Raw genomic sequence first — 14,470 nt, forward strand, 5'->3', positions numbered from 1 at the left:
TTCTCCAGGTCCAAATACCAAAGCCGTGCAGGTTACAGTAATTGGGTACACTAACAAGGCCTTATACGAGTTAGTGTTAACATTTAATTATAATAATAATTCTTTACATTTATATAGCGCTTTTCTCACTACTCAAAGCGCTCTCCACACAGGGAGGACGCGGGAAGCGAACCCACAAACTCCTGACTGCAAAGCAGCAGCACTACCACTGCGCCACCTGTGTCTGTGTGGCCACCCGACTGGCATGTCATCAAATAATGTTAAGCACCCCTGCTGTCTTAAATTAGAATAAGGGGGATCAATAAATGGATTGAGGGACTGGAAAATTGGAAGAAGTTAGTATATTGATGATATGTATTATAAAATGTATCATAAAATGATACTACTAGAGCAGTGTTTCCCAACCTCGGTCCTGGGGGCACTCTGTGGCTTCAGGTTTTTGTTCCAACCAGATTCCTAATCAGTGATAACACTGACCTCATTTAATTAGCTGGTATTATTTTTCTTTTATTCTACATTCAGAAAATCACAGCAGTATGATTTTTTCATTTATAAGACATTTAGAAATATTTCTGCTTTTGCTAGAGATTTAAATGCTTAACTCTCTTTTGTTGATTTCATTCTATTTTGCCCTTTCTCTGTGCAGTTTTTCCCCTTTGTTGTATCTTATTAATGACAATTAAAAACGAGCAGAGCAGACATGCAAGCAAACAACACTGAATAATCAAAGGCTGCAAGTACTTTAGCATCAGACCCACTAATTAGTAAATAAAGGATTAATTAAACAATTAGAACACCTAGAAAAGAAGAATGAAAATCAAGATGAAAATATTGTTAAAAAGAAAAAAATACATTATTCCCATATAACTGCTTGGTACATTTTAATATATAATATATTTTTTTTTTTTACCAAACATAGTTTTCTAGGCGCAGTGGTAGCGCTGCTGCCTCACAGTTAGGACACCTGGGTTCGCATCCTGGGTCCTCCCTGCATGGAGTTTGTATGTTCTCCCCGTGTCTGACTCCAATTTCCTCCCACAAGCCAAAGACATGCAGGTTAGGTGGACTGGCTATTCTAAATTGTCCCTAGTGTGTGCTTTGTGTGTGTGTGCGCACCCTGCAGTGGGCTGGAGCCCTGCCCAGGGTCTGTTTCCTGCCTTGTGCCCTGTGTTGGCTGGGATTGGCTCCAGCAGACCCCCGTGATCCTGTAGTTAGGATATTGCGGGATGGATAATGGATGGATGGATAGTTGTATCATTTCTCTATTGTTCCCAAAACACAGAACATGGGAAATAACACTTCACTTAATTAGCCCAGGAGTCCACTTAAAAACAGAAGCTGGTTAGAACAAAAACCTGCTGCCACAATGTGCCCCCAGGACCGAGGCTGGGAAACACTGTACTAGACAGCTGTATCCTGGTGATGAATTCAGTTAGTATGGTAAAGATACAAATACAAAAAACAATCATATGAACTAAAGGAGCAACATTCTTGAAACTCTTGAAATTCAAAACAGCCACAATGGAGATTATAACACTATCAATAAAAACAAGCACATTCTCGGCTTTGGTAAAAGTTGTGCAGAATATAACCACAATTTCTAACAAAAAAATTATGATGAGACAGGATTTAATCCTTCACAAGAGTTTAATTCCCATATTTCTGATACTTTTGGAATACTTAAAGACAGAGATAAATAATACATTTATAAATAAACGAGGTGTATTGGCATGTCACATCAGTCACACATATCAGTTGGTCTTATTACATGTGAACCACTATCCAAAATCACAATCTGCAAGAAGATCTTTGAGTGCATAAAACTGTGCTCTGAATGTAAAGGTCAGATTATACAAAGAACATTAAAAGCAAAACCTCTTCATACATTATCTATAACATGACACTTCTCTCAATAACAGATGTATGTAGAGAACAGAAATTTATGAATCATTATAACCTTTATTTGATGCACTTTAGCATAGTAACAAATGCACAGAGGAAAAATGTGCATGATGGCAAATGCATTCAGTTAGAAAACGCCTCTTAGCTAATATTTTTCCTTTAAATATATAGTACAAATATAAACAAAATTTCAATTATAATATACAAGTCTCTGGTAACTGGTGATTTTACAACTGAAAACAGTTGTAGTTATTGGATAGAGATATTTTATGAAAAAAATAATATAAATGAAATAAAGAAAATATGGCAAAAAAAAATAATAACACAAGGAGAAATAATATACAAAAATGGTGAGAAAACACAAAATCATTTGACAAAAATAAGGTAATTGTACTGTGTAATTTGTAACAAACACACAAAATTGACTTACACCTTTAGAAGATACACTAATGGAGGTTAAACACAAAACCATGTAAATGAAAGAGTAACCATACCGAGCAACTTATGGCACCACATTATATACAATCCTTAATAAATACTCTAGACGACGCACACATCCATATGTCAATATTAATTATTGCAGGCAGCCATTAAGCTGAACATACAGTGCTTAATCAAACACATCACAGTGCCCTGGAAAGGGGGGACTCTGTATAAAAAGTGTTGTAATTTCTACATGGTGTGACTAAAATGTATGCAATTACCCTTAAATGAAAGTCTGCAATGTGCACTTTAATCACATCTGAATTGTTTGAGTTGTAATTTTAAACTGTGGAGCAGAAGAGTAAATCAAGGAAAAACGTGTCCTTGTCCCAAATATTATGGAGGGCACTGTATCTTAAAGATACCTTGATGTGGTCACCTCTACATCTGGATTCACAAGCTCTTCAGAAGCAGTTGACACAACTTCACAAACCACAAATTAAAAGCTGATAACACTTTAACATGCACATGAACTTTTTCTTGATTTTTGTTAAGTGTCCACCTAATTTTCTTTTTTCCACAGCAACAACTGAAGATGGAGAAATTAATGTATTAGCTGCATGCATTTATCACTGTGCATTTTTTCAATGTGAATTTGTCAGTGCCCCACTTAAGAAACAGTTTGGAGTGTTGCACATCTGATGGGAAATTCAGACTACACTTCTGAGAAGGATATGCTTACTCATCTGTAAAAAAAAAAATGTTAGTTCTAACTTGTGTGAACCTCACATAATTCTTCTGAATTTCATTTTTCAGAAGAAGATAGAATAAAGGAAACAGAGAACTAGATAATTAAAAGAGATTGCTTCTTCTGTTAGTGGTTTAAATCCAAGAAACATACTGAATATATGGTTCCCCTTGTTTGCAACTGGGAAAACCAGAATTCTCAAATGTTTAACAGATTAAAGCACAAACATGGTAAACTGGATCTTCAACAAGTTGTGCAGCATCGATAACCTGTGTAAGAGTAAGTGCAGCAATGTCACGGTGTGCTTAAGCATGGAAAACATAAATGCTGGGTTAAATGTCACCTGATGGATATTTTATGGCTCCAATAAAGATATGCTGCATATTTTCAAGATTAGTCTGCATAAAAACAATCATCTTTTTCAATTATAACATTTAAGCTCACTGTGTACTCTCTGAGGAACTAGCACCCCATTCAGGGTTGGTTCCTTTCTTGGGGTCAACGCTGCTGAAACAGGCTATGGCCCTGTGACCCAAAACTGGATTATGTGGATTTAAAAATGGATGGATTTCTACTCTAGTAATAATTACAGTCTTAAGAAATAAATTATTATCAGTTAAAACAAGCTTAGCCCAATAAAATAAACTGGCTTCTTTAACATAGGAAATTTGACAGTGTTTTCTTTGGCCTTTGCTTTTTCCCCACTTTTCTAATAACCACAAACTCAAATTCAATTTTCTACTACATCATATCCAATTAAATTCCACTGGTCCTCATGAGTACATACATGGACGATGAAGGCTATCATTAAAATCTTTAATATGCACAAAGTATATTTGGATTTTATACATTTATATGATTGATGTAATTCATTTAGAATATTGACAAAAATCTTACCAACTATACATACCTAAAAACACTATATTCCTTCCCTGTATATTTTTTACATTTTGAATGTGCTTTCAGCTAAAAGGGTTTAAAACTAGTTCACCTTTAAGCTATAATTAATGTGTCTTGTGGATGTTACTTTTTCTGCTTCTTTTAATCCTGCTAAATAATTATCACATTATTCTCTATAAAATCACCTCTGTCCCCTTTGGATACGAAATGTGCAAAATTAAATGCGACTAATGATATTCTGCTAACACATAAATGCAAAAGAGTTTTTAGACATTTTGTAAAACTGGTCCCATATATATATTATATGTACAGTGTACAGTATTATGTATATATGAGTTATTCTAATTTAGAATAAAGGCAAGGCTGTCACAGTACCTGGAGTCGATTGAGTAGGTGATGAATGAGCTGGCACAGCTTACTCACTAGATGCTCCTGGTTGAGCCGGACCAGCTGGCAGGCTTGAACAAGCAGCATGCATACATCCTGCAAAGTAAGTTGTAGTTGTAGTTAAACTGTATAGAATTTAAGTCATCCAACAAATATAAGACATGAAAGAGGGAAATCTAGAAATCATACATAGGCAATCTGGTGGTTCAATGTTACAAAGAACTATTAATCCAGTCACCATTTAAAATGTAGTTAAAATACATCATTAATATGTGGGAATGACATAAGTACTGATGACGCTTTTAATAAAAAACATATCTTAGTAATTTATAGATCCTGAAACACTGAAGGGGGAAAATAAATCAAATATGTGAAAAAAGAACAAAATGAGCATATACTGCATCTGATTGGATAATTATGAAAGCAAATGCTAATTGTGCTAAAAGCTGAGTAAATTAGAGCAGATTTCCTTTTATCCAGTAGGAGCACATTACTCCTCCTTGGGGATTCTTAAACAAGTCAGGCAAAAATTTTACATACTAGTAGGTTTTAAAATGGACCATGTACCATTAGACCTCCTGAGAAAGAGACCCAAAGATCATTCTCATAGGTTGCTTTTACCTTAGCAAAATGAATTTAATCCAGGTTTCTTTGACATAATCAGCCTCAAACGCCAATCACAAACAGTATGCTTGGCAACCCCAAACAACCTACCTCATTTTTGCCATTTGTACCAATAATACTATTCTTTCAATCATTATTCAAAACTATGAGGATTAAGGATGATTGTCGTTAAATAAGCCAACAGTGTTTTCTTTGAATTGTAAAGCTACCCTGAAACAAATAGCTGCATGTAAAATTGCATGTAGTATTTTTCTGTGCTTGCTGCCAGGCAGTTTGTGTCTTTTATTACCGGTCATGCACAATTTTGCAGGGAAATTTTAACACAGGACAATATCCACAGCAGGCAGTACGGTGGCTGCCTTGCAGTAAGGAAACCAGGGTTCACGTCCCAGGTCCTCCATTCATGTTCTCCCTGTATATGTGTGGGTTTCCTCAGGGTGCTTCAGTTTCCTCCCTCCATCCAAAGACATGCAGGTTAGGTGAACTGGTGATGATAATTTGCCCCAGTGTGTTGTCACCCTGTGATAGACTGGCACCTTGTTCATGGGTTGCCATTGGCACCACAGCCCCCACCCCAACCCCAAATGACCCTGGTCTAGATTAATCAGGTTAGAAAATGACAACACAATCTCCATATCATCAACTAACGATTACAAAAAATTAATATTGAGCTAGCTTGTTTATGTAAGGATGGAGGTCTATAATGATTAGCAAATTGGCAAACTGGTGATTCTGTCAGAGCCCTCTCTCTAGTAGGACTGATTCAGGACAAATTACACTGCACCAATTTGTTTTTTAGCCTCCTAATCCCATCTGGAGTAGCCGATGTGCCTCACCTTTAAACTACACAATACTCTTCTGCAGGAGAGACCCACAACCAAATTTCCAGGTGCTGACTCTCATTCTGAGCTCTACAAAAACAAAAGGCTGTGAACATGCCCAGATGACTACACTAGTCACAAAGAGCAAAGACGCAGCCCTTGGGTGCTCAGCTGAGAATTTTTAAATCCTACACCGTTTTTTAATATCTGTACTAGAAAAAAATACTAACAGGAAGGAATAAAATCAAGAAACACCTTGGGCAATGTTCTACTTCCATTTTAAACTGATATGACTTACTGTCAACAATATGGAGCGATCTCTAAGAATTCTCACTCCATAAAAAAAGAAAGATTTAATAATTGCAAGAAACCTAACACTATTGCATTACTACTCATAAGATACCCTAAAACATTCCCTCATAAGTAATTTCTTGCTCCACAATACAATACAATTTATTTTTGTATAGCCCAAAATCACAAAGGTATACATTCCAAAACAAATGTATACATAGTCCCGATGTCTACAGCAACACAAACATACATATTACCCTGAATATTTGTGGTTTGATCTCATCCATCTCAGCAGACTGACAACTGCAGATCTTCTCAGTTACCTATCAAAAGCGATCTCTTGCCAAAGAAATGGACCCAAAATGATTCTATAATCGCCTCATCTCTTCTGCTCCTGCCCCTTCCAACAATAACTTCAATTGTGATCAACATTTCTCCATCTTTGCCGGTAAGCACCTGAATGATGTCCAATTAAACTTTCCATAATGTGTTTAAGATTACCCAACTGTTATTCTCTACAGAAACATCAACCTCCCAAAGCACCCTTTAGACTAAGAAAGACATTCTCCTATTCACTCTGCATAGCTGTGTCTTTAACGTGTCATCTTTCTTCCTCAATGGAGTCCACAAACAGGCTCAGGGTTTCCAGCATGACAGTAACTAACCTCTGTTGTGCTGCACCATCTTGAAGTCACCTCCACTAATGAATTCTTAACAGGGTGTCATTTAGACCCACGTTTCCCAGCCACTGATCTGTGGACCAGTACCGGCCCGTGGAATATTTTTTTTTGTCAGTTCAAGAACAATCGGTGATTTCCAAAATCATTTGTTCCAGCCATTGTGAACATTTATGAGAACAACTCAAAAGAAAAAATGTGATATTTTTATCTAGATGCTCGAAACTCCAAGGGGGCACAAACCATGCCAATTTTTGCTTTCAAATCTACTGCAAGTATATACGGATGCATAAAACTCAAGAGGATTCATGCCTCTAATTTAATGTTATTAAACTTTGAGGACTTCAAAACTCCAAGAAGGACCAAACCTCTCATGATCTGATGCTAGTAAATCTAGTTGCTTGAAGGAAGACCCGAATATCTGGTCTAATGATAGTAAATCTTGATGCTCAAAACTCCAAACTTTATGGAGGGCTGTCCAAACCCACCAGGCCTCCAATCTAATGTTCAACAGTCTGGAATTATGATACAGAGTAAATCATTTTATTATATTTTTAATCTTCCTGGTCCACAAAGATTTTCTCAGTTTTCTGCTAGTCCACAAGTCACAAAAGCTTGAAAACTACTGATTCAGACTCCATTTTTTCCAAACTTCCCTCAGAGGCAGAAGCTACTGTTCCAAGCAGTCTTTTTGCAAAGCCTACTCAGGACACCTTTATCACCAACTGGGTCTACCAATTTTATGCAGCAAACACAGCACCACACTAAACTACATATTCAGAACATATGGCCTCAGATTATTTAATATAGATACAAAGCTAACCATTAACCTCCAGCCTAAGGTGCTCAAGTTCCGAGTACCCTCAAAAGCAACCATGTCATTTAATGAATTGTCTTTTAATGGAAAATTCACAATTTGCACACAACTCAGATATAAATGAAGGAGGCGTCTTCTTTCAAATTTAGAGTCTTATTCTGAAATGATTGCTGAGGTAGTATTTCGGAGTCAGTGAGTAGCACTTTTTCAAACACCACAAAGGCTTGTGCCAAGAAAATTCCTTGGTTTATATATAGAAACAAAAATCACTTTTCTTCATTACAACTTGAATTCACTGATTAATGTGAGCTACTTGTCTATCAGCATGTGATACAAATTCATGGGCACTAATTACAAGCCAATCTGAAGTTTCTCCATGTTGGTTACTTTAGAAGTTTGGGGGAGAGATGACACTTTTTTGAGAAGTCCACTTACACAGCCAATGCCGTGGACTAACAAAAAAAGTGAACTCTGTAACCATAAACCATAACTCACTTCCATTGGGGTTGTGTAAGCCTACAACGTAGCTAAATGTAGCTGGCTTCCTGTCGATGAACCTGTCTGAGTCAGTTTGGTCAACAAGTCAGTAAGTGCTAAGTAGCAAACTCTATGCCCAGGACATCATCTAGTGGTGGGTCCATGCTTGTGATTCCTGGTACTTGCAAAGCTGGCTTGCATTTAATATAAACTGCTTCAATCAGTCTTTTTCCGGACCCTCTTCACAGAATAATCTGCTATTAGAAATATCTATAAGGACCACTAGCCTCCTCACATAGTTCTGAGGATGTTGAGGGCTATACAGGAGTCTCCAACACTCAAAAAAATCCAAGCTAGGGGCTGTCAATGTATAAAAAAATAATTTATCTAAATTATTACTGAATATTAATAAAAAATTCTATTGGACTATTTTGTTGTAAAAGGAAAACAAAGCCTAAGGAAAACAAAGCCTGCTCATTTGTCATCACAGAAAATGTCCTAAAGAAAGCTTTTTTTAGTAAAATCCTGCAGAAGCGGAGAGGCCACACAAGGTATTATCTAAAGTAGGGCATGGAAATGCTGATCGACTAGAAAGAAATGGATAGCTTATCCAAAATTAAAGTGGAACTTCTGTAACAATGGCTAAAAGCTGGGTGCAACTTCAAGAATATTAAAACTGTAATTTCCACCAACCCCTGTTATCTGGAGCTTAAAGAACTTTATTCTCAATGGCAGTGATTCTTAAGGGTGAAATCTCTAGCTCTCCAGTGACTACAGATTTATATTTCCAGCAAATTTTTTAATAAGAAGGCAATTATTGCCACTGATGCAAAATACACTTTTAGTTTCATATTCATTCACTTGATTGGTAAGATTAGGTTTAGGTTTAGGTTTATTTGTCATATATAGGTTAACACAGGGTCAACATACAATGAAATGTGTATGACGAGAAAAACAAGTCACTCAGCCTAGATCTAATAAAGCTAAAAAAAATAATTTTAAAAAAATTACAAGTTAAAAATAGACAAGCCATATAAAATAAAATATGTTTTAAAAGAAGTTATAGAGATTATGAACTCTTCAAATGTTGGCCAAAAGCTACTGTATTTAATGTTATGCCTGTGTGCACACTTCTTAAAATATATTTGATTTAATATAATGTTTGCAAAAATAAAGAAGAAAATTTAAAGGATCAAAACATACTAATCTGTTCTGGCCCACAAAAGGCAAAATGTTCAATATTAGAATTTCTCACAAGGTGGAATGAAAGTACAGTACTGTACTAACAACTAAACAAAGTCTTTTGATTAAATAACAGGTTCATTGAAAAGACGAACTGGCTACTATTTAAAGAAAAACTTTTTATTGTGCAAGTCAGACTTACTTCTTCATAATTGTTATACATACAAAGTAAAGGCAATATGAAAATTACACAGTAACCACAATAGATGGAAGTGGACCCAATACTGTTAATACGTTCATTACGGCTAATGGTAGTTCAAACATGACCAGCACATCACTCCGCTCTTAAAATCTAGTTGAAGCCAAGGTCAAATGAATTCACTGACTGAACCCACGGTCCGCTGTGGGATTGCACCATTGTTGAACAACGTGCTGCAGGTCTTTGGGCAAAAGTGAAACCTGTTGAAATACACAGAAGGATCTTGGCTCGGAACAGATATGAAAACAGCACGACTCAACAAAAAGTTTATGAATGGGTGGAAAGGTTTAAAGCAGGAAGAGCAAGTGTAACCCAAGAAGCTCGATCTGGTTGACCATCAACATCGTGCACACAGTCCCACATCAACATGGAAAATGCCTGCATTTAAGGAGACCAATGGATTATGTTGTCAACTGTTGCTACACATTCAGACATCAGCTATTGATCTACACATGCCATAGTGCAAAGCATGTACAAGTACTGATCTGCACAAACCAACATCCTTTGGTGAGTTTCAGCAGGGTTCACTCCCTCTTCCCAAAGAAATCTCACTGTATTGTTCAACAATGGTGCAGTCCTGCAGTGGAGCATCCATTTTCTATTGACCTTGGCTAAAACTGGACTAACAGCAGAGTGCTGCGCTGTGTGTTCAAATGTGTTGTATTGTATTAGCTTCTATCCTTTGCTTTTACTATGTCATTTTCAAAATTGCCTTTACTTTTTGAATGTCCCTTGAATTAATTTCCCACGTAAAAATCTGTTCTAAAGTGAAGCATTTTTTTAATAAGTTTTAAAATTACTTTGTCTGTTCTTGCAGCCTACAATGGAACTTATGGGTACAACATTCCATATGTAAATGAAAAAAGCCGTAAAACGCACCAAGTGGCTCTGAGGCTAAGGATCTGTGCTGGTATCCAGAAGGTTGCCAGTTCAAATCCTCGTCACTGCCAAAAAAGAGATCCTACTCTGCTGGGCCCTTGAGCAAGACCCTTAACCTGCAATTGTTCCAGGGGCACTGTATAATGGCTGACCTTGCGCTCTGACCCCAAGGGGAATGCGAAAACTAACAAATTCCTAATACAAGAAACTGTATAAGGCGAAATAAAGAACAAAAAAAAAAATACATCCACTTTGAATCAGTAAATGTTTCAATTAAAGAAAATATGCCTTTCACGTTTATGAGGAATCCTTGTGATGACAAAAGGAAACTAGAAATAATTATTTTATCATGTATTCTTGGAACCATTTTTTTTTGAGGTGAGAATACCATTTTTGTTCGCTTGTCTCATGATGTGAGTGGAGTTATGACAACCCAATCAAGTCCGCAGTGACAAGATATCCTGCAATTCTATTCTTTCAGCAGTTATGTTCTACCATTAATCGTAGTTGGGGGGGGGAAAGGGTAATGATTATCCATGGCCCACTTTGTGTAGCCTGGAATGAAATGTTTCGTCTTCAAGAGAAAGAGGCCCACAGAGACTGCTTATGTATTGGGCCCAGAGTTCTGTGCTACACCCCTGTGTCATGGCTTGTAATGGACAGACAATGTGCACTCAAATCATATGATTATCTTTTCCAAAATGGCACATACTTTTCACCCAATACATTCTGCATTGTTATTTCGCATAGCTTACAGAGAGAGATCCACGCAGAGCAGTGAAAAAAGCATGCAAAAGTTTCATTGTAATTTGTACTAATAACAATAAATCTGAAGTGAATTGCTTACATTGCACTGTATTTTTAATAAAAGGCTTAGATTTTCTGAAAGAGCCAAGTCACCTCCACGCCACAGTTTCTGCGGTTTGTTCATAATAAACATAATACAAAAATGAAAAAATGCAGATGAAGCAGACTGAAGTGCTACAAATCATTTATCAACTTTGTTAATGCATGATGAGTTGTCGAGGGGAGCACACAAACAGAGCACCTAGAGAGCACTTCGGATATGTCTCCCAGATGCTACAGTCCAAGGATCTGGACGTGTGGCTGCCAGCAAGGAGTCAGGGGAAAGAGTGGGATATAAGTTACATCTGACCCTGGGTGCACGGAGTGAAGTGGAACCCATGGGTTACATATGACCCCGGGTGAGCAGAGTCTATGGGTTACATCTGACCCCAAGGAGAGCAGAGTGAAGTGGAGCCAGGCAGCATGCGTGAGCAGCCGAAAGGACGAAGGGAGTGTGTGTCACTACATGGTGGAAGCAGTCACTAAAAAAAAAAAAAAAACAGAAAGTCCTTTTTAGGGTATAAAGTGGCTAATTTCATTCCAGCATCTCCTGCACCCCCGAATTATTACAACATTCAATCTCACAGAAGCAGCCATGTGCATTACCAATCCAGCAGCAGCAGGGAATATCTTGGCAAAACAATGCCAAACAAATATAAGCAATTGTAAGTAAGACTTTCTCAGTTTTTATTGCCTACAGAACAGAGCCCAGAAAATGTATATCTGGGTATCAATACTCAATATCAATAACGACACTAGGCGATGACTTTCTAAGGTGAATCCATGCCCTTGGCCCTGTCACAAAGGAAGACGAACGGAGAATTAAAGTGTGCAGCCCATCTTTTTTTAAAATGGCTGAATGTCAAAATGATTTGTAGCTTTCTTTATTTTTCCTTCTTAAATGACATGGATATGCTGTTTTGCAATATATACAGTATATAATCTCAAGACACGGATTAATACTCAATAACTTTTTTTTTACTTGAAAAACGGACGTATTCGGCAAGGTCTGAGGCTTTTTTTAATGGGACTCGGGTACCCTTCACCTCCTTTATAAAAAGACAATAGTGTGATAACTATTTTTTTTAAACTATAAAGTATGCTTTATTCAGAATGTAATTTCATGTGGCAAATTAATATCTACCATGATTCTGAAGAAATAACTGACTTCAGAAATAACTACTGTAACTGACCCATTAAGAAACTGGTTTGAGCAAAAAGTTCCAGAGCGTGAGAATGAAGGATTCCAGCTCAAAGACAGTACAAGCAGAATATTTTTCTGGGCATTTAAAATAAACCTAAGTAAGCTAGTATGTTAAGCAGTGGAAGCAAATATCATAGTTCATTTAAAATAGCAGTGAAAAAAACATATCCGTGGGTTGATACCCTCATGCATGTTCATACATGTGTCATAATCATAGCTCATGTGACTGAACAGGCTCCCAATGTGGGAACAAAACAAGATTGCCTCAAGTGAGTAGTTTATATCCTGGCATCTAGTCTTTCCCCACAACATCTGCTGTAACGGAGAAGAAGTCTCTGTTTGGATGAACTTCATTGACCCATTAGATATATCAGAATTATGACAAGTTCTCCTAAATCTGAAAGAGGTACTGGAGGTCTGAGAGGCAAACGATATGGTTAATAAGTCGATCAAGGCATCAAGAAAACCTACTAGTGGTGATTAAAGGTTTTAAGCCATAACCTGAAAATTGTATTATACAATTCTGATTTTAAACATTCTCAAAGAATGGAATTCTCAACTAAAATATTGAATTACACATTTCTACCATTTGGGATTTTACAGTGTCAGTTTCTTGTTTCAAAACCAACTTAACTTTGATGCTCAAAAATCAAAATCAAGCATTGTGTTTAAATTTCTAACGCTACACATGTTCTAGAACCATTCCCCTTAAAATGAAAAAGACAAGAGATGAGCTGCAGAATTCCATTACAGCAGGACACCTCTTGAAAATGACCCAATGTCTGCTTGGCTTTTGAAAAAGACAACAGAAGAAAACGTTGTCACCATGGAGTAAAATGGAACAAAGAACAACCAATTAATGGAAAAGCCTGACCCAGTTTTAGTTTCAAGCTTAGGGTTTTATTCATGGATTAAGGTTAAGTTTTTGAAACTACTTTGTGAGATCTGGGTGGTCTCAAAATAAAACATATCCCTGTCCACTGGAAATTGCAATTATTGACAAAAGGGGTAACAAAAATTAACTGTATAACAAATATTCTAACATTCAGATCAAGGACCTGTTGCTTTAAAAGCTCATTTTCCTCAAAGATCCTATATATGCTTAAGGTGACAAGCAAAAGTCCAATGTTCCTTAGTATGGGATATACATACATTTTCTTAATCCCATGGGGAAATTCACTATCAATCTATCTTACACAGACGCAAGGGGTATCACTTTGTTTTGAAGACAGTTACTTCGATTATCAGCGTTCTTTCAATTCCTACCATCTAACAGATCATTTTTTGTTTTGGCCTTCACTGGATTTTGTGCGCTCCCTACACCCACAACACGCTTTATGCGAGAAGAAACTTAAATTTGACATAAGCACTACCTAACATTGATATCCTCCTTGCAACATCACAGAAACAAAAATGTCCCAACTCGCTCCTTACCTGTGGTTCAATGACCCTTGAGGCACTACCAGACAACCCCTCGTAATTTTCGGAGATGAGCTGATCGAAGAGCAAGTGTACCTCTGTCCGGAAAGCTTCATTGTCCGACACTCGTGCCTGTCCCAAAGATCGCAGCTTTTCATAGCATCGGCTAAACTGAGACTGAGACCCAGAACTACCGACCCGCTCGTTGACACCTCCGGTTTCTTCCAGCGCAGCTGCGAGCTGACTGCTCTGAGCCTCAAACACCGAGAGGCCAGCATTGAGCAGTCCTGCTTCGGCAGCCATGCTACTTCCTCTTGATGGTTCACCGTTGCTGTGGAAACTGACAACAACATCCGGAGTCTTAGAATTATTTCCGAGTAAGGTACTGTATAGTAAAACCGAGATTTTTTTTTATTTGAACTGGATTATCTATATAGGAGGTTACACGTGTCAAAGTTGTACATACTTTTATAATGAAAATACTGATTCTGACGTATGTACGTTAGTGGGTGATGAGGGTTCAAACTGATGTCACACCATATGATATCTTCTCTGGACCATTGCATTTTTAACAAACAAACAATAAGGTGACTAGGCTCAGATATTTACATTTT

General features: G+C 37.2%; 1 protein-coding gene across 1 annotated transcript in view; it reads right to left on the reverse strand.

Moving 5' to 3' along the window:
• The window catches only part of heatr6 (HEAT repeat containing 6), a 73,942-nt gene extending 59,747 nt beyond the window's left edge, over window positions 1–14,195 (reverse strand). The window contains exons 1-2 of the mRNA XM_028806607.2: window positions 13,872–14,195; window positions 4,349–4,456 (exon numbers count right to left, since the gene is read on the reverse strand). Coding sequence (XP_028662440.2) covers window positions 4,349–4,456; window positions 13,872–14,159 — 396 coding nt within the window. The 5' untranslated portion in view covers window positions 14,160–14,195. The remainder of the gene's footprint in view (window positions 1–4,348; window positions 4,457–13,871) is intronic.
• Between the last annotated feature and the right edge of the window lie 275 nt (window positions 14,196–14,470).

The sequence above is a fragment of the Erpetoichthys calabaricus genome, chromosome 8, assembly GCF_900747795.2.
Source record: "Erpetoichthys calabaricus chromosome 8, fErpCal1.3, whole genome shotgun sequence".
Classification (NCBI taxonomy): Eukaryota; Metazoa; Chordata; class Cladistia; order Polypteriformes; family Polypteridae; genus Erpetoichthys; species Erpetoichthys calabaricus.